The sequence below is a fragment of the Sciurus vulgaris genome (genome assembly GCF_902686455.1).
Source record: "Sciurus vulgaris genome assembly, chromosome: 13".
NCBI lineage: Eukaryota > Metazoa > Chordata > Mammalia > Rodentia > Sciuridae > Sciurus > Sciurus vulgaris.
This window is the reverse complement of record NC_136474.1, coordinates 52826540-52847711: the sequence shown is the minus strand read 5'-3', so window position 1 is coordinate 52847711 and position 21172 is coordinate 52826540. Positions and strand designations below refer to the sequence as shown.

Genomic DNA, 21172 nt, shown 5'->3' with positions numbered 1-21172 from the left:
AAAGTGAGTCACATAACTATTAATATGAGGTCTTCTATTTTGAACTTTTTCAGAAAGAATGCCTCTAGTCTCTAATCTGAATCAATTTTAACTTAAATATTACTGAATTCCCTTATTACTGTTTTTTTTCCTCTGTTCTTTATTCTTGTGAATAAAGAATTTATGGAGGATTTGGGGAGAAGAAAAGATAAACCTATAATGTGCAACTCAACACATTTCACAGAAAGTCACTAAAAACAGCTGGCCCCAGAAAGTCAATTTTTAAATTTAGATTTACATTTAGGTCATTTATTAATAAAGAGGCAGATATGTTTAATTTGGTATGAACAAAACAGAACATAAAAAGTATACCTTAAAATATAAAGAACTGCTTCTTTATCTAAAGTAACAAAATTTGCTAAATTCTACTGAATTTATATGATATTTATACATAGCATTAGATGGCAATAAATTGGTTTAAACCTCTCATAAGTCTGCTATAATAGCTAACACTGAACACTGTCTGCTTCCCTTCCTCACCACCTCCCAGAGTCTGGTAGAAGATGGGGGTAAAGAATGAGCCCCTTAAGGAAATGAAGATAAAAGTTGGGGCTTTCAAGTCAATAGCCTTTTAGTTAAATTACTTAGTACTTTTCCAGATGGAAGAATCACCTGGAATGGCAACCAGAAACAGATACCTTTCTTTGAGGAATAGTTTGTCTCAAATGATTTTAGGTCTTTCTAAAACCATTGCAGACTTAATATTTCAAGTATAATCTAACCATACCCTCAAATGATAAGAACTAGCAAATATAGTCAAGAAGAATAATGTCCACTTATGGTCAGCCAAATATCCATAAGAATTCAATCTGGTTCTCTATTTCAAAACATACATATTTCTATTATAAAAAATTTTCTGTAAATGATTTTAGTATTTAAATAAACATTTAAAAATCCATGTATTAACCTTAAAAGGTATTTCAGAGGTTCCCAACACATCTGTATCATGTTTCCATATAGAAACAGAACCTCAACTTTGAGGACACTTTAAAATGGTAGAAATGCAATAAATAAAACTGTAGTGACAAATATTTTCAAATGATTATATATGTTGCTAGCAAGGGAATGGAGAAATAGGCACTCCAGGGGAGAAACTGGCATATTTTTGGAAGATTATGGGAATATTCATTAAATTTTAGGATGCATATATACTTTGACCTAGAATTTCTACTTCTAGAAATCAATCCTACAAAATCAATGAATTCATGAAGATAAAGATGTTCATCATTTATACTAAATAAGTGAAAATATTCTCAATGTCTACCAGTCAGTGGATCAATGAATTATGGCATAAGAGTAGGTACCAGTATGGGACAAATGTCTTTCATGGTTAATTTATGTGTCAAATTGACTGGGTTTAGGGGTACCCAGATGACTGGGAGAATATTAATTGTCTGTAAGAAGTGTTTTCAGATGAGATTAGCACTTGATTAGTAGACTGAATGCAGAAGATCCACCCTCACCGTGTGGAGGGCATGATCCAAAGGACCTACTCAGAGCAAAAAGATAGAAGGGCTGTCTTCTGGAACAAGGATACCCATACTCTTCTGCCTTTAGACATCAGAGACCCAGGTTCTTACTCCAGAAATTATACCAGTGACCTATCTTTAATCCTTTTCAAGTCTTCTGCCTTGAACTGAGAGTTGTCACTGACTCCCCTGATTTTCAGGTCTTCAAAAAAACCAGACTGAATTACTCTACCAAATTTCCTGGATCTCCAAGTTGCAGACAGTGTATCGCAGGAGTCTTCAGCCTCCATAGTTGAGTGAGCTAATTTTCATTTTAAAATTCTCTCTTAGCTATCTATAAATACCCTGTTGGTTCTGTTTCTCTGAAAAGCCCTGCTAATACAAAGTCCAAACTGCATTGCTCTACAAGTTGTAGAATAGTTTAATATGATCCCATTGTACAACATGAACACCAAATTCTTTGGAAGTGTAAATGGGTTCCTCTATTTAATAACAGTGTAATTTTAGATGAGAAACTAATCCCCTCTGTATCCCATGTTGTTCATTTAGAGAAAGCAATTATATAAGCTTACAGAGAAATTGTGACGTTTAATGAAAATGATACATTCTAATTCTTGATGAAGGTAAACTATTAATAGTATACAGTATTTTTGTTTGGTTGTTTTTTTACTGGTACTAGGGATTTAATCCAGAGGCACTTTAGCACTGAGCTACATCCCCAGTCTTTTTTATTTTAAGGCAGGATCTCACCAAGTTGATTAGGGCTTTGCTAAATTGCTGAAGCTGACCTCAAACTTGCAATCCTCCTGCCCCAGCCACCTGAACCACTGGGATTACAGGCATGCACCACCAAGCCTGGCATATATGTTTTTAAAGTACATGTATATGATTTAATTATATATTCATTTTTACCAATAAAATTGGCAATTTCACTTGGTTTAACCTAATACATACATGGAAACTTTCAGAAAGGATATCCAAGAAACTTAAGAGCTTTTTTTTATATTCTTCTATGACACTTATGTGACCATAGTTAAACGCTCAATAAATAATAAAACTCAAATAAAAAGCTCTACTAAGTAAGCAATATTATGGGAGACACAGATCGCCCTTCCCCACAAAATCACTATCATTTGTTGACTGAGTGATCTTTCTACAATACTCCTTCAGGGAAATTATTTTTCATTTCAAAGAAACTTAAGAGACTTATAGAAGGCTAGCACTAGAAAGAATCTCAGTGATTATATACCAAGATAAACTTACGCTAGTCTAAACACTTTCAGAAAGTTATTCCTGAAATTTGACCTAAATATTACATTCCAAGGAGTTCTGGTTTTAATATTTCTATATAATTATCCTTTTATAAATTAGGTAGGAATAGAAAAGGCAAGAAATAAAAACAAAATAGTGTTTTCTGAGAGATACAAAGAAATGTGAGGGGCAGTCTATGTTTGGGAAGACTACCACAGGTCTAGAGCTGTATCCGTGGAAGCTGTATCATGAATAAGTGCTGGAATGACACATGGAGAAGGAGTAATGAAGGAAATTATTTATCCCATAAATCCGTAATATCATCTTCTCTGAAGAAGGCAAAGCAATGGACTCCATCACACTCTACTTCATGAATTTCCTTTTTGCGTCATATGGACACACACCAACTATCAGAGTTTCAAGTATTCTTGAGTAGAACCCTCCACCACTGCCTTTTCAGGACACTCCCATCTAGCATCCCCAGACTTTATTTTTGGTTATGAGCAGGAAGCTGTTACAGAATGCTTTCTGTGCTTGTTTTAAAAATCAGGTGAATCATCACATGGTACTGAACTAGCTGGCTTTCACTTCCCAGAAAGAATATACCACTGAAACACTTAGAAAACTAGGAGAGAGGGAATAATCTGTAAGGTATATTTTAAGCAAAATGCACCTAATACATTCACAAAATTTGAAGTATGGGTTCTACCCAATGCATATAGCTTTTACAGGACTGTAAAGTCTAAAAATCGTTAAGTCAAAACATTAAGAAGTTGGGTCCCCTCTCTGCCCTTTCATAACTCCAAAAATTGATTTTTAAGTATAATCATGTGATTTTTAAAGATATCACGTAAGATTAAAATGAACCAATTCTTACATTCAACAAAATTGAACACTGTTATTAATATTGGACCATTAATACATCACAGAACTGTTTGAAAGTGTTGCTAATGAGGGAAAAGGATAGTTTCTTTCTAATTCAAGGATCTCTAACATAGGAAGTAAAGTTTTAAAATTCCAAAGAACCTCAAACATATTATCTGCATAATATCCACACATAAAATACATAAGCAAATACTATAAATATTAAAGAATTTTGTGTTTTTCTATATCAGTACCTGTATAGCTTACATTAATTCAAAAAATAACTACATACACTTCAAACCACAACAGTAATTAAGGATATATTGAAAGTAATGCCCTGTAGTATTTTTCTCCAAGGTATAAATTCTTGGTACAAAATGATAACTGGTACTGGCTGCTCTTTGTCAAGATAACTAGAGGAGACAATATCTGGTGCTTTTCAACTTTACCAAAATTTCTAAAAAAATCAAGTATCAAATCCCAAAGGCCAGGTTTACATACATCTTTTACAAATAGAAAGATTATTTTTAAAGAAAGGGGAACTTTGACTTTGTTTTATTATGACAGGAAAAAAAATACTGAAAGACAAAAGTCTAAAACTAATTCCTACAATTTACTATCAACAAAAATGGTAATCTTTGAATTTTACAGATACTGTTTAACTTTCTGAATTTCTGAATTAAGAAAAAAAATCATTCCATTCAGTTTGTAAACTGAAAACTCTCCCTTTAACAGAAAACAACCCTTGATTTGAACAAAGAGAACCACAAACCCTACCCTACTTCCCTCTGGGATTATATGCTTTTTCTAACAAATTAAAATCAAATAGGTATGATTTCAGAAAGAAGCAAACTAAAACAAAGCCTGTTTCCAGAATATAGAGTATTAAAACTAAAAATGATTTCCTATATCATTTCTATCTTATTTGTGAAAGAGTAAAGCAAGTGAACAGACAATTTGACTAAAGCAATTCAAGTCAACAAATCACCAGTGTACTTAAATACTGAATGAGCATACAACAGGGTTCCTGCTTACCATTAAAAAACAAAAAACAAAAAACTTTACAGTTACAATACTATGAACAAAAATCAACAAAAGAAATCTTCAGTTTATTTCAAATAAGAATTGTACTAAAATGTCACCAGCTGGTTGAAGAAATTGATATTTTCAATTCAGAATGGCATTACTTAAACATCTGATAGCTACCTAAGCTTAAATTCAAGGCAACACAATGGGAAATATATATGCCTGAGTTCTCAGAGCCAGCAAAGAATCAAGTAACTAGGCAGTTCAATATATTTATAACCAAGGTACAAAACATATGTTTGGAAAGAAAAAATTAAATAACTTTGCATCTTAATACTGAGAGATAAATCACGTAAGTTGACTTTAACACTGCTTTGAACACAAATGGCTCATTTGCTTTCCATCACACACCTAAGGACTCAAATACATAATGGTTAAAAAATGCTTAAAAATCTGACTTATAAATAGGTAAATATTTAATATCTCTAAATTTGCAACAAACTTAAATGAGACTAAAATGAATGGAGAAATTAATGGTTATCATTTCAAATTCATGGGTAACAGGAGTGAAATAATAGTGCTAAAACTATGATGAAAAAGATTAAAAAATTATTAAGCATTTATCTGAGACCAGGAACTAATTAAGTACTTTAAATAAACAAATCCTTAAAGCATGATAAGGCAGAGCAGGATAATTGAGGACTGGGGTTTAAAGAACCCGTTCAAAATTATAGTCAACCATCAAACTCAGATGTGTCTGAATCCAATGCACATGTATAACCCCCAAGTGCCATGATGATTTCTGCATGTGAACATTTAATATAATTTGTTATATAATGCTACTAGAATAGAAAAGTAGGACAGGAACTCAGACATCTCTACAACTCATTCCCAAATGAGTTATAATATTATAAATAATAACTATGTGTATGAAAAATTATTAATTATTCTTGTCACAGAAGAAAAGATATGCTTAACAAGGGTTATTTTACAAGCAGATGCTTAATGATGATGAAACAACATACCCCAATTTTAATAAGATATTTACACACATTTATATATAAATGAGCCAAAAATAAAAGGCAATGGTTGTCCTGCATTTTTCTAAATAAAAATTTCTCTACTGGCCTAGTTTTACCATATTTTTAAATATATTCAGATTTGGGACCTGAGGACATTATGGTAAGTCAAATAAGCCAGTCACAAAAGGACAAATACTGTATAATTCAACTTATATGAGTTATCTAAGTAGTCAAATTCATAGTAGCAAAAAGTTGACTGGGAGTTATGAGAGAGGGAAGGGAGAAGTGAGGAATTGTTTAATGGGTACAGAATTTTAGTTTTCTAAGATGAAAAAAGTTACATTTTTTTCAACAATGTGAATATGCTTAATACTATATAACTATACACTCAAAAATGGGTAGAGTCATAAAAAAGAAAAAGGCTTTAGTACAAATATGTAAATAGCCACAGATATATAGGGGGTAGGGATATAAGCCAGCAACAGAGCTCTTGGCACAGTATGCAAGGCCCTGGGTTTGGTCCCCAGTGTGTATATATGTTTGTATGTAAGTGTGTGTGTGTATGTGTGTGTGTGTGTGTGTATAGACATACATACAGACACACAAATACATAAATACATACACATATGTATGCACATACATATACACACACCCCTACCCACGAGGAGAACAGTTCTTCTGTACTCTCCAATATAGTAGACACCAGCCACATATGGCTATCAAAACAATGTTAATTTTTAAAAAATTAAAAAATCATTTCCTCAGTCATACTAGCCTCATTTTAAGAGCTCAACAGCCATATGTGTCTATCCAAGGCATTAGTGACATAAAATATTTTCATAATCATAGAAAATTCTATTAGATAGAATTGGTTCACACAGTGTACAGAAATGACTCAGAAACAAATGAGAATTTGCATTTGACACAAACTGTGTGCAACAAAGGTGGCATTTTCAAATTAGTGGGGAAAGAATTACTAAGTAAATGGTGTTGGAATAGTTTGTTAGCCTGGAGGAGAACATGGGAGGATGGAAGGAATAAAGTTATATATATCTCTGAACTTCTCTTTCTTTTAAGGTACCAGGGATTGAACTCAGGGGAACTTGACCACTAGGCCTCATCCCCAGCCCTATTTTGTATTTATTTAGAGACAGGGTCTCACTGAGTTGCTTAGCACCTTGCTTTAGCTGAGGCTGGCTTTGAACTCTCTATCCTCCTGCCTCAGCCTCCTTAGCCACTGGCATTATAGGCGTAGGCCACACCTGGATTATATCTGAACTCTTATTCACAAAAGAAATACTTTATGAACCAAAGATTTATACCTAAAAAGTGAAATGATTAAAGTACTAGTTAAGAATGGACTTCCTAAATAGAAAATAATCCTAGAAGACAAAATGAAAGATTGAGGTTTTGAAGAAAAACAAAAATTTTAGATGAATAAAGGTAAAAACTTTTAGGTGAACAAAGCCCATACAAACTGAGAAGAAAATGAGAGGGGATGTTTATAACTTTTTTTAATCAATTAAAACATAAAATTCAGTGGGAAAAAGGTCAATTGACTGTGTCAATACACACATGAAAAATTACTCAATTTACTCTTTACTTAAATGCTATTACAAATTGTATTTTCAACCATGAGATGGCAAAGATAATCCCGAGTATTAATGGGAATACAGAAGATAGACACTAATGAACTTTAAAAACTGATAAAATGTTATTTAGAGGGTAACTTAAAAATTATCAAAAATCAAAAGCAGTAAATAATAATTGTGAATGTGATACTGAATGTAGGCTTGACTTTCAAATAGCATGAGGGGTGAAAAACTTACCTGAGAGAATTAGTGCAGATATAAATGAAACAAGGTTAGGCATAAATTGACAGTAGGTAGAGCAGGGTGGTGGGTATGTGGAGGCTCATTATTCCCCTCCCCCACCACTGGGGATTGCTTTCAGGGACTCACACATGATAGGAAGTGCTCTATCACTGAGTTATATCCCAAGACTTTCTACGTTTGCATACATTTGAGTTTTTCCACAAAGGTTTTCCTAATATGTGTATTCTTCAATCCAGGGATTCAATTTCTAGAATTTCACCTCTAGCTGCATTGTTCCAGCACACTACAGTGTAAATATAAGGGTGTTCTCTGAGGCAGTAAAAGTAAAAATCTAATGTTAGTTGCATAACTGATAGAAAAAAAAATAAAGAAACTACAGTATATCTAAATACAATAATGTTATATGCCTTTAAAGAGTAGAAAAATTATAGGAAGCAGATTATGGGAAGAAGAAAATATCAAGGGCAGAACAATAAGTACAGTTTGCTCTTTAAGTAAAAAAATCAAACATATAGCTTTGTGAGTACACCTTAGATATATGTCCACATTCACAACAAATTTCTGAAGGGATATGAAAAAAACAATGATAGTTACACTTGATCAGGCAAAAGATAAGTAACATATCACATTCATCACATTTGAAATAAAAAAGAACTAGAATTATTTCATCTTTCTTCTATTCAGGTGACTGGCATTTGCTTAGGTACTGCCAATGTTCCAGGGCAATGCTGGTAGCGAGCTGTCTCAAAGTACATTTAAATTCTACGGGCAGAATAGATGAGTTGTCGTTCTTTTATTCCTGATCGTGTCCCAGGGCTCTTACAGGAACTTTTACTCAGTCAGTTCTGATGATCCCACTCAAAGTCTAATATTTCAAATAATTACTCTGAAGATGTAACTAAGATCCTTCCTTGGTATTAATCAAACAATTAACAATATTTACTGAGTATATGATGTGGCCAGTTCTACAAGGAACATAAGTCATAGGATAATCTTCCTTGCTCAAGACGTTTATAATCTAAAATAAGAAAAATAATTCTTTCAAGGAATAATAAGAGAACAATTAAGCCATGCAAACACATTCAGTGCTCATAAAAGGAGAAGTTGGTGTAGAAATGAATAATCAGGGTTCATCGAAGAAATAGAGCAGATTCAATCTTAACAGATGAGTCAGATTTAGATAAACAGAGGGGAAAGGATTATATAAAACCTCTAGGAAGAATACACAGAAATAAAAAATTGAAATAGTCAGTACAACTAGAGATGGAAGAAAAGGAAGAAGTTTAAGTAAGTATAAGTAGGAATAAATTTTCAAAGGGATATACATGTTTAAAACATGGAAAATTTTGTCTAAGAATTTGGCAGCAACAGCATGCAGAGTAGGGTAAACTATTTCCATCTCTATGCTTCTTTTTAGCTTGCTTACTTAACATGAAAAATAAAATAATGGATGCTGTCAGTACCTCACTTCCAGATTCTAGTGGTCTCTTCTTCCTTGGTCCAATAGCTGCAAGAGCTGTGAGATTAGCATCTCTGTGCTGTATCTGGGCGAGTTCCAATTGCTGTAACTAGGAGATGGAAAAAATAGCAATGTTTATACACAGTCATGCTCAGAGGAAAAAAGAAACTGATCACTAAGACTATTTCTGTATTCTTCCCCAAGTAAAGTTGTAGTATAAAATAAATATTAGATTCCCTTATGCCCAAGGGAATGTTTTCTCGCTCCTTGCCTCCATACACTCTTTAGTCCTCAATCTTTATGCAGAAGAGGCAGAATTTAGGTAAGGGGAGTGAGGACACAAGAAAAGAAAGGCATCTAAATCATAATTTCTCCCCAGTTTAAGCACAATTATGAAATGCCTGAAGAATAAGATGAACATCAAGTTGGAGACAGACTAGCCCACTAAAGTCAACTTTTCAGATTAAAAAAAAAAAAAAAAATTACTTTAAAATAAAGTATTACATCACAAAATAAAGAATTTACATCACAAAGTTTTACAATGCTATATGATTTACAAATTACTTCCCCGTAACTCCCATAACCATGCCAAAAGGTAAGCAATTGCTATAACATATGAAAATTAAACATATACGTCACCCTTTGTTTACATATGGAGACAGTGAGGTTCTAAGAGGTTAGGACAACTTCACAAAAGTCACACAAGTAATAACTGGTAGAAGCAGCACTTGGAGCCTAGTGTTCTAATTACAAAATGTTTTTAATATATCATGCTGCCTCATTTACAAATAAAAATCATGGATTTATTCTATATTTATCTTCCCATAAAAAGTCAAAATTGCAGTGGTACTTTTATATATATACAGCTTTCATCACACTAATCCACAAGGATCCACAAATCTACAAGGTATAGTTTCTGAGTATGTGCATGAAAGATGTCCCACAAAAAGCCAGAAATGGCATCATTTCATCAAGGCAGCTAAGTGTTATTTAGGTAATTTTTGAAAAAATAAGGTGAAAAAGCAAAAGTAAAATACTATTAAATTTGTAAGTTTTTCCAAAAGAGGAACTATGTTCAATTCCCAGGGAAATCTTACAATTGTGGAGGAAAAAAGAGCAAGAAAGTGAGGCCAGCTGAAAGTAACTTATTCTAACAGGATGAAGACAGTCAAATGAAAGTAACCTATGGAGAAACACTGGAAATATTCTTTAAAAGAGCATTAACCAAAATTTAAATACTTTTTTTATTTTTTAAAGAACAGGATGAAGCCAGGCACAATGATGCACGCCTACAATCTCAGTGACTCTGGAGGCTGAGGAAGGAGAACAGCCTGGGCAACCCAGTGAGACCCTGCCTTAAAATAAAACAGACTGGGGATGTAAATAAGTGGTAGAGCACCACTGGGCTCAAGCACCACAAAATAAATAAATGAATAATAGCAGGATAAAAATAGGAAATAGTTTATGTAGTTTTATCCTTGGAACTGACTTGCTTTAAGATAACTTCACATTATTTGAATATTAGGAAAAATAATGAATAATCCACAAGTAACTGAAACGCTAATAAAATAGAAAACGGCTGCTATGGTCTGAATGTCTGTGTCTCAAAGTTGAAATCTCAGTCCCCAAAGTGACAGGATTAGGAAGCAGGGCCTTCAGGAGGTGACTGGTTCAAGTGTGTGGAGCATTCATAGATGGAATTAGTACCCTGATGAAAAAGCCAGGAGATTCCTTGCTCCTTCCACCATGTGAGAACCCAGTGAGAACAAGGCATCTATGATGAATGGGTCTCATCAGACTTCAGATCAGATGGCATCTTGATCTTGGACTTCCCAGCCTCCAGAACTTGAGAAATAAAATCCTTTTAGTTATAAGCCATCCAGTCTAAGGTATCTTGTTATAATAGCCAGAATGTACTTAGACAACTAACCAAAGAAAGTAAACTAAAAGCCACGCACGCTAGACATGCCTGTAATCCCAGAGGCTCCGGAGGCTGAGGAAGGAGGATTGCAGGTTCAAAGCCAGCCTCAGCAACTTAGTGAGGCTGTAAACAACCTAATGAGACCCTATCTCAAAATAAAAAATATAATGGGCTGGGGATGTGGCTCAGTGGTTAAGCCCTTAGTCTCAATCCCTGGTACAAGCAAAGAAAAGAAAAAAAGGAAGTAAACTAAGAATCATTTTCCATTTGCACAACAAAATGCAGGACAGAATCCCTTTTAAACTGTGAGTTTTCTTTTAAATTAATAAGTGTTTTCAGAAGTTGTAAAATATTTTGTTGCTGCAATTCTTCTTAATAAAAAATACATTTTAGTATGATGCTGTCACAATCCAGAACTTCTAGGTGACACACATACCCACAAAAAAATTTAGTTAATTGACCCTGCAGCACAAATCAAACTATATTTTTAAATCCTTCCCTGTAGAGAAATGGAAACTGCAAAATTGTTATACTGAGTGAAATGTTTTTAAATTGACCAGTCTTTGAATTCTCCCATCCATGTAGCAAATCATTTTCTCCACTCTACAAACTAATTTTTGGTTTTCTTAAGTTTTACATACAATGTTTTAGAAAATTTTGCAAAAGTACAGAAAATTGGAAACTGATCATAGTTCTGGTTGGCCCTGTACTTGTAACAAACTCTCTCCAAAATAATATTATCTTAGCTAGCACACAAAAGAGAAACTAGACACTTAAAAGTAGAACAAGAGGAAGTTCTAGGCATTACTGCAGATTTGGCATAACTATGGTTGAAGATTACAACAATTAAGTTGAGTTCAGGAGAATCAGTCACTGACTTAGAGGCTTCCATGGAAACAGGATCGCATGATTATCTGTGCAGAAAAATCCCAAGGTATCTATGAAAAACAAAACCAAAATCCTTCCAGTACAAATTGGTGAGGTTAGCAAAACTGCAAGATGCAAAGGCAACACACACAATAATCACCTTTCTTATACTATTAAAGTATGACTAGAAATTTAATTTTTTAAAAAATGTAATTCATAATAGCTGTACCCAAAGTGAAATACTAAGAAATAAATTTAACATGCATGCTGCAAGCCACAAAATGGTCATGAAAGAAAGGAAATAAATAAATGAAGAGACATACTGCATCCTTGAATTAAAAGACAACATTATAAAGATTCTGGTTCTCTCCAAATTGGTCTACATATTTAACTTAAATCCAATAAAACTGGTATTGTAGATGTGGTAAGTTGGTTCTAAAGTTTAAATGAGGGTTAGACAAATATAGCTCAGTAGCAGGACACTTGCCTAGCCTGCATGAGGTCGTAGATTTAATATCCAAAACCATAAAAATAAACAAAAGCAAAGTTCGTTTATATGAAAAGGTAAAACAGTTTGATTTTGAAAAATAAAAAAGAACAAAATTTAAAGAATTATACCACGTGATTTTAAGACTTACAATAAGGCTATAATAATAAAAATAATGTGATACTGGCAAAGGGGCAGACAGATTAATGGAACAGAACAGAAATAAGATCTGTATAAAAATGGCCAACTGGATTTTGATCAGGTTGGAAAACAATTTGTTTGGGAAATGACAAAAATTCTCTTCTTGACCAAACTCTCTACCCATGTTCCTCTGAATTTACTTCTCAACTGAGCCTAAACCTTGATTTAAAAAGAACTAAACAAAACACCCACATGGTTTGTAAAATCTCAAGGTCACATCCTTAGAATGATCTGATTCTTGAAAAAAGGGCCTACCTGAGAAAATTCAAGGTTGTCAAAAGAATTACATATTTGTTCTAGCCAACAACTGAAGATAAGGCCCTTGTTGCCAGCCTCTGGAAGGAACGAAAGGTGTCTAACTTCAAAAAGCACCAGGTAGCAAACTCAGATGGGTTTCCAATGGACCATTTTAAGGTTTTTTCACTACCCTAATTTTAATGAACCCCCAGTTATTCCCTTCTACCCCCTCATTCTCCCTTTAGCTCAGTTGGTAGAGTGCTCGCCTCATATTCCCTTTAAAAAGCCACATCAATGTTCACAGCAGCTCACTTCACAATAGCTGAACTATGAAATCAATCTAGGTGCCCTTTAACAGATAAATGGATAAAGAAAATGTGGTAAGCACACACATTGGAATGTTACTCAGTCATAAATTATGGCATTTGTCCGTAAATGGATAAAACTGAAGACTATCATGCTAAGTGAAATAAGCCAATCCCAAAAAATCACAGGCTAAATGTTCTCTCTGATATGTGGATGCTAACACACAATAAAGGGGAGAGGTAAGAAGAGAAGAGTAGACAAAGGGGGATGAAAGGAGGGGGAGGAGATGGGAATAGGAAAGACAGTAGAATGAATTGGACATAACTTTTGTTCACAAATGACTACACACCAGCTAAACTCTATATCCTGTACAACCACAAGAACAGGATCCTAATTAGAATAAGTCATACTCCATGCATATATGTCAAAAAACACTCTACTGTCATGTATATCTAAAGTGAATAAGTAAAAAACCCACAAATGACACAAAAATAAACAAACAAAATGCCCAGTAACTTCTATATAAATCAACGGGGGCTGGTTCAGTTCAACTGAACCATTTATTTTTTTATTGCAATAGCATATAAAACCCATCCTTACCACTTTAGTGTCTAGCACTCTTTTCAACAAACGTAGGGGCAACTATACACACACACACATACACAATTAATCTGGACCTAAACCTCAGACCTTTCATAAAAATTAACTCAAAATGGAAAAAACACTTCTGGGAGAAAATCTTCATTCATAGCTTGGAGTCTAGTTAAGAGTTATGAGACACAATACCCAAAGTGTATCAATAAACGAAAAAAATGACCAACTAGTCTTTGGCAAAATGATAACATTTTGATCTGTGGAAGATACATTTAAAAAATGAAAGGACAAGCTATTTTCCTTCTCTGTCTTGGTCTAATATGCCTTTTGTCTTTCTTGCCACATTGTACTATCAAGGACTTACAGTACAACATTGAATTGAATAACAGTGGTAAAAATAAGATATCTTGTCTTTTTCCTAATCTTTGAAGGAAGCATTCAGCTTTTCATCATTAAGAATATTAATATTAAGAATATTAATGTGATTCAGTGGTAGAGCACTTGCCTAGCATGTGTCAGGCCACTGGGTTTGATCCTCAGCACCACATAAAAATAAATAAAATAAAGGTCTAAAGACAACTAAAGAATGTTTTTTAAAAAATATTAACGGTAGTGTTTTTAAAGTTATCTTTTGATTGATTAAGGAACTCCCTTGTATTCTTAGAATACTGAGTGGTTTACCATTATTGGGAGTTTTAATTTTATCAATTGTATTTCTTCATTAATTAATATGATTGCATGCTTTTTCTTTCTTAATTAACACAGCAGATTGTATTCAAATAACTTTCCATTTCTGGGGTAAACTCTACATGGTCAAGGTGCATTCTTTTTATATATTGTTAGATTAGATTTGTGATTATGTCGTTGAGGATGTCTTCATGAAGGATATTGTTTATAATATTTCTACTTTGTCATGTCTCTTTGGCTTTGGTTTTCAAGGTTACACTAGCTTCATGAAACAAAGTGGAGGTGTTAGATTGTGTAGAATTGGTCTTTATTCTTCTAACTGGTAGGACTTAGTAAAGTTCCCTGTGCTTAGGTTTTAACTACAATTTATTTAATTATTATAGAACTACAGTCATTAACTATTTCATCTTGGTTAAGATTTAAAATGTGTGCTTTTGAAGAAATTAGTATTTTTTTTATCCAAGTTGCCCAAGTTGCCATTTATGCATAGTTATTTGCTGTTATTTCCTTCATATCCTTTTTATACCTGTAGGTCTGTAGTGATATCCTACCTTTTATTCTTAATACTGGTGATTTGTCTTGTTTTTGTTTTTTTTCCTCAGTCTTACTACAGCTTTACTAATTTTGCTGATGAAAGAACCAGTTTTGAGTTTCATTTTTCCCCCCAAGAATTACAGATTTCTGCTCTTTATCTCTATTATTTGCTTCTTTCTACTTGGTTTGGGCCTATATTACTAGTCTTTTCCAAGATTCTTATAGTAAAAGCTTATATTATTGATTCCTTTCTTCTTTTCTAATAAGCATTTTTCCCATTTGTTTAAACAATCTACATCATTACACTTGAATTATAGTTCTTAAAGACAGATAGTTCAGCCATAGTTTTTTTAGCCCATTCCAATTATCTCTACAGTCCAATTTTGGACTGTATCCTGAATATTTTTAATTATTATGAGGCTCTGGGTCTTCTTTAAATCCTTCGGAGAATGTTGATACTTGTGTTTTAGCATATGATCTACGGTTAGGTTTAGGCCACAGGTTCCAATGTGACTTCTGTCAGTTGTAGCTCTAAAGTCCACTCAATTTTCAAAGCCTTAGCAATACTATTTCAATCTGTCCAACATATGTGTTACCCAGTTGTCAATCTGGAACCCATGTCTTTAGCAAGCTCATCAGAAGTACGTAGGACAAATGTGTAGCTCAGGAGTGGCCTATTAATTTAAAACAGTGCCGTGGGGTTCCTCCTGAGTTCCTCCTTTTTCTGCCGTCTTCCCAGTAACTTTTGGTTCCCTCATACTCATTTTTTGGTCCTCTGAGCAAAACACAGGGCTTTAGTTGTGTACATGGGGCTCTGCCACACACTTCTGTGACTGTGTCCACATTTTGATCCAGCAGCTGGAAGAAAGGGGGAGTAGATGAATGACATCCTCACGAAAGGCTCAGCAATCTTTTGAATTCTCATCTTCTTCCCCAATCTGCCTATTATTTAAAAGCTCTCAAATAGTTGCTCAATGCATTCAGGCCAGATTTTATAGATGTACTGAGTAAGAGATACAATATGGAGTGCCTTTACTCATCTTAACAGGAAACTTTAAAATGTAGATTAGCCAGAGCATATTTCTGATATATTATGTGCCAGCTAGCCTTTGTTTAGCAATATATAAGCCTGCTTGCTCACCAACACAGAAACAAACACCCTGTTTCAAAGAGACTACACAGATTGAGTAGGTTCTCTTTAATAGTCTCACACTTTCCTTTATGGCTTGTGAAGAGGCAGAAGCCTTCGTTTCCTTATCATTGTCTCTCTGCTAGGAAGCAGAGGGTTCTAAAATTCAAATTGATGTCCTACAAAGCAACAGTAATTGAAGATTATTTTATTCCTTGTGTTCACTACTACTCTGAGTTTAAGGAAAACATTTGGAAGGAGATCAACACCACAAAAACACCCAGGGATGTAAGGTTGGTTCAACATCCGGAAATCAATAAATGTCATTCACCATATCAACAGACTTAAAGTCAAGATTCACATGATTATTTTGATAGATGTAGAAAAAGCACTTGATAAAATAAGCAGTCCTTCATGCTCAAAACACTAGAAAAAATTGGGGTAGTGGGAACATTCCTTAACATTGTAAAGGCCAACTACGCTAAGCCCATGGCCAATATCATTCTAAATGGTGAAAAACTGAAAGTATTCCCCCTAACTGGAACAAGGCAGGGATGCCTTCTTTTACCACTTCTATTCAACACTGTCCATGAAACTCTAGTCAGAGCAATTAGACAGACCAAAGAAATTAAAGGGATACAAATTGGAAAAGAAGAAAACTATCCCTATTTGCTGATGACATGATTATATGTTTAGAGGAACCAGGAAATTCCACCAGAAAACTTTTAGAACTCATAAGTGAATTCAGTAAAGTAGCAGGTTACAAGATCAATGCTCATAAATCCAATGCATTTTTATACATAAGTGATGAATCTTCAGAAAGAGAAGTTAGGAAAACTACCCCGTTCACAATAGACTTGAAAAAAATAAAATACTTGGGAATCAATCTAACAAAAGAGGTGAAAGACCTCTACAATGAGAACTATGGAACACTAAAGAAAGAAATTAAAGAAAACCTTAGAAGTTGGAAAGATCTCCCATGTTCTTAGATAGGTAGAATTAATATTGTCAAAATGGCCATACTACCAAAAGTGCTATACAGATTCAATGCAATTCCAACTAAAATCCCTATGACATACCTTACAGAAATAGAGCAAGCAATTATGAAATTCATCTGGAAGAATAAGAAACCCAGAATAGCTAAAGCAATCCTTAGCAGGAAGAGTGAAGCGAGGGGTATCGCAATACCAGATCTTCAACTATACTACAAAGCAATAGTAACAAATACGGCATGGTATTGGCACCAAAATAGAAAGGTAGATCAATGGTACAGAATAGAGGACATGGACACAAACCCAAATAAATACAGTTTTCTCATACTAGAGAATGGTGTCAAAAACATGCAATGGAGAAAAGATAGCCTCTTCAACAAATGATGTTGGGAAAACTGGAAATCCATGTGCAGCAGAATGAAACTAAACCCCTATGTCCCCCCTGCACAAAACTCAACTCAAAATGGATCAAGGACCTCTAAATCAGACCAGAGACCCTTCATCTCATAGAAGAAAAAGTAGGTCCAAATCTTCAACTTGTTGGCTTAGGATCAGACTTCCTTAACAGGACTCCCATAGCACAAGAAATAAAAGCAAGAATCAATAACTGGGATAGATTCAACCTAAAAAGCTTTCTCTCAGCAAAGGAAACTATCAGCAATGTGAAGAGAGAGCCTACAGAGTGGGAGAAAATCGTTGCCACTCATACTTCAGATAGAGCACTAATTTCCAGAATATACAAAGAACTCAAAAAACTCTACACTAAGAATACAAATAACCCAATCAACAAATGGGCTAAGGAAATGAACAGACACTTCACAGAAGAAGATCAACAAGCAATCAAGGAACATATGAAAAAATGATCAACATCTCTAGTAATAAGAGAAATGCAAACCAAAACTACACTAAGATTCCATCTCACCCCAATTAGAATGGCAATTATCAAAAGTACAAGCAACAATAGGTGTTGGAGAGGATGTGGGGAGAAAGGTACACTCATACATTGCTGGTGGGGCTGCAAATTAGTGCAGCCACTCTGGAAAGCAGTATGGAGATTACTTAGAAAACTTGAATGGAACCACCATTTGACCCAGCTATCCCTCTCCTTGGTCTATACCTAAAGGACTTAAAATCAGCATACTACAGTGATGCAGCCACATCAATGTTCATAGCTGCTCAATTCACAATAGGCATATTGTGGAACCAACCTAGATGCCCCTCAATTGATGAATGGATAAAGAAACTGTGGTATATATATATACAATGGAATATTACTCAGCCATAAAGAATAATAAAATTATGGCATTTGCAGGCAAATGGATGAAATTGGAGAATATCATGCTAAGTGAGATAAGCCAATCTCAAAAAAACCAAAGGATGAATGATCTCACTGAGAAGCAGATGATGACACATGATGGGGGAGTGGGAGGGGGGCAAGAATGGAGGAAGGAGGGACTGTATAGAGGGAAAAGAGGGGTGGAGGAGAAGGAAAAAATAACAGAATGAATCAAACAACATTACCCTATGTAAATGTATGATTACAAAAATGGTATGCCTTTATTTCATGTATAAACAGAGAAACAACATGTATCCCATTTGTTTACAATAAAAATAAATTTAATAAAAACATGCTAAATCTCAGATTCCCAAATCATGGCATTTTGTTTAACCTTCATTGACCACTTCAAGGGAAAATGAAAATTAAAGCCTCCTCTCTCCTCCTCGACAAATGGTTCTAAATATGATCTGTAGAATAGCAATGGCAATAAGAGCAGCATCTGGGAATTTGCTGGAAACAAATTTTCTGGCCCTACTCCAGACCTACCGTATCATAAATGCTGGGTGTGGGCACACCAATCTGTATTTTTACAAGTCCTCCAGATAATGTTCGTGCACACTAAACTTTGAAAACCACTGTCTTAGACTATCAATGCTTTACTTACTGTTTCTCAGATATGTCATACAAAAGCTCTTTATGACTTATTTTAAGAATATCTTCTCCATTCTGCCACAATTTGATGGCTAGAATGTACTTGGTTTTTTCTTGTATAATGGAGACTGAACCCAGGGGCATTCTAACTCTGAGCTACATCCTCAGCCCTTTATAAAGTTTTATTCTGAGTCAAAATCTTGCCAAGTTGCCCATACTGGTCTCAAACTTGTGATCCTACTACCTTAGCATCCCGAGTACCTAGGATGACAGGTGTGCACCACCATGCCTGGCTAGAATGTATCTTTAATGACAAATTTGTTTTGCCCTGTCCAATGTTCCATGAATTTTGGCCCATGCAGAACCAACATTGTTTAAATACAATTGCTACGTTAATGGTTAGCTTAACTATCACATTTCACCGACTCTGTATCCTTTCAAACTTCATGTTGAAAATAGCTGTTCCTCTCTCATATCTAAACAATATATTTTTTTCTAGTCAGTAATGAGCCTTATAATTCAGTACGTTATTTCTTACACAATTTATATTGTTTTATGGAAAGTTGAGTTATTTTTTATAACCTATGATTTCCTTAAAAATCCTAAAGATTTCATAGTACTTATTAACTAATCTCTTATGTATTTTAATCATTCAATGCTTATTCTTTTGCCCAGTTCCTACAGGTTGCTCTGCAAAGCCAATGTGCCAGCAGATATATGACTTGTATCCCCTTTTCCACCCTCTACTATCTGATTAAAAAGTAAAAATGGGAGTGCTAGTAAGTATTAAGAGAAATAAAGGAATTCTTTGTCTCACTCTGCACAGATGCACTGAACTCACATTTCCCAAAAGAGAAGACGAAATGTAAAAGGAAATGAGGGTCACAAAATAGATAACAAATGTTTAAGAAATCAGGATGTAGGCTGGAGCAATAGCTCAGTTGGTAGAGTGCCTGCCATGCAAGCACAAGGCCCTGGGCTCAATCGCCAGCACCACCACAAAAAAAGAAGAAAAAGAAAGAAAGAAATCAAAATGTTTGAACTGCAAGGTCAGATGGCTTGCTCTGCAGAATTGTGGATGATGTGGTAAGAGAGGAAAACACTGAGGGCTAGATGTTAATCTAGGACATACAACAAACATTTTGGACAAGTCTGCAGCTGCATTAAACAAAATATGTACTTGCTTGTTTGAAATTAGAATTTAGCCATTAGTAATCTATTTAAAACTTCTCATACTAGATGGTGAAATGGAAGAATATCAGCATTTACATTTTAGATAAGGTATCTAGGAAAATCTTACCCCCCCTCAAAATGGAGATTCTGAAAGTCTGGGTATTAAAAATTTAAAGTTATAAGCAGAAAGAATGTATTTCTCTAATTGAGGCAAAAAATATACTAGGGAAAAAAGATAGCACCTAAGTTTAAAATAAAATGTTTGAATGACAAGGATATCCACAGACATTTTGTCAGAAAATAGGCATTTAAATAGATAACCTGTCAGGTCCATAATAACAGTATACCACAGAACCACTTCAATGCACTGAGAGCAGGAAAACCCAAAGACAGCCTATTTTTTATGGCTCCCAATGAGAATGACAAAACTGAGACATCAATGGGAAGAACAAAAAGAAATTTTTAGATACCTTCATTTAAAACCTGTGCAATTTAACACAATTAGTCCGCATAAGAATTTAATAGCCTCTAAAATTGTATTAGAAAAATAACCTCAAGAGAAAGGATCAAGATCAAAACTCTTGTCCTCAACAGCTGAAAGCAAACGTGGATTATGAAAGTGATTCAGACTGTGATTTAATATTTATAAGATAAATTTCACTGCTGAAATGTTTTCAGCATAAGTAAAGCCTACAACTTCTCTAAATAGTTCTTCAGAGTTCTTCATTTATTCCATACTGGCATTAATCTGTTTCCTGTGATGAGCTTGATAGGGAGGGATTACCTGAAAAGGGAAAGCAAAGCAGTTCTAAATCAATCACCATCAAGGAATCTGTGCTAATCTTTACAAGTGAATGAAGACAACTGCCCAGAGAGTCAAATAGGAAAGAATAACAAACCAAAGTATTATAGCTTACACCAAGGTGATAGTGGTTAGTGAGTAACCTTACAAATTACCATACAAGACAACAATTCAACTCTATTAAGGTAGGAACAATATGCAATCAAATAAAATATGGTAACCCTGTGTAATAGATTCTGAAGGGGAGTCCTTTGAACCTTAAAGTTACTAACAGCTCTGGGGACAGGAGGATGACAAAAATGACTATTTAACTTTTGAACATTTGCAACTAATACAGAGTGGCTCTG

At 34.4% G+C, this 21172-nt stretch overlaps 1 protein-coding gene across 1 annotated transcript in view; it reads right to left on the bottom strand.

Moving 5' to 3' along the window:
* Positions 1-21172, bottom strand: part of TAF4B (TATA-box binding protein associated factor 4b) — a 144776-nt gene that overhangs the window by 23256 nt on the left and 100348 nt on the right. Inside the window, exon 14 of the mRNA XM_079109408.1 lies at positions 8970-9074. Within this exon, the coding sequence (XP_078965534.1) occupies positions 8970-9074 (105 nt within the window). The remainder of the gene's footprint in view (positions 1-8969; positions 9075-21172) is intronic.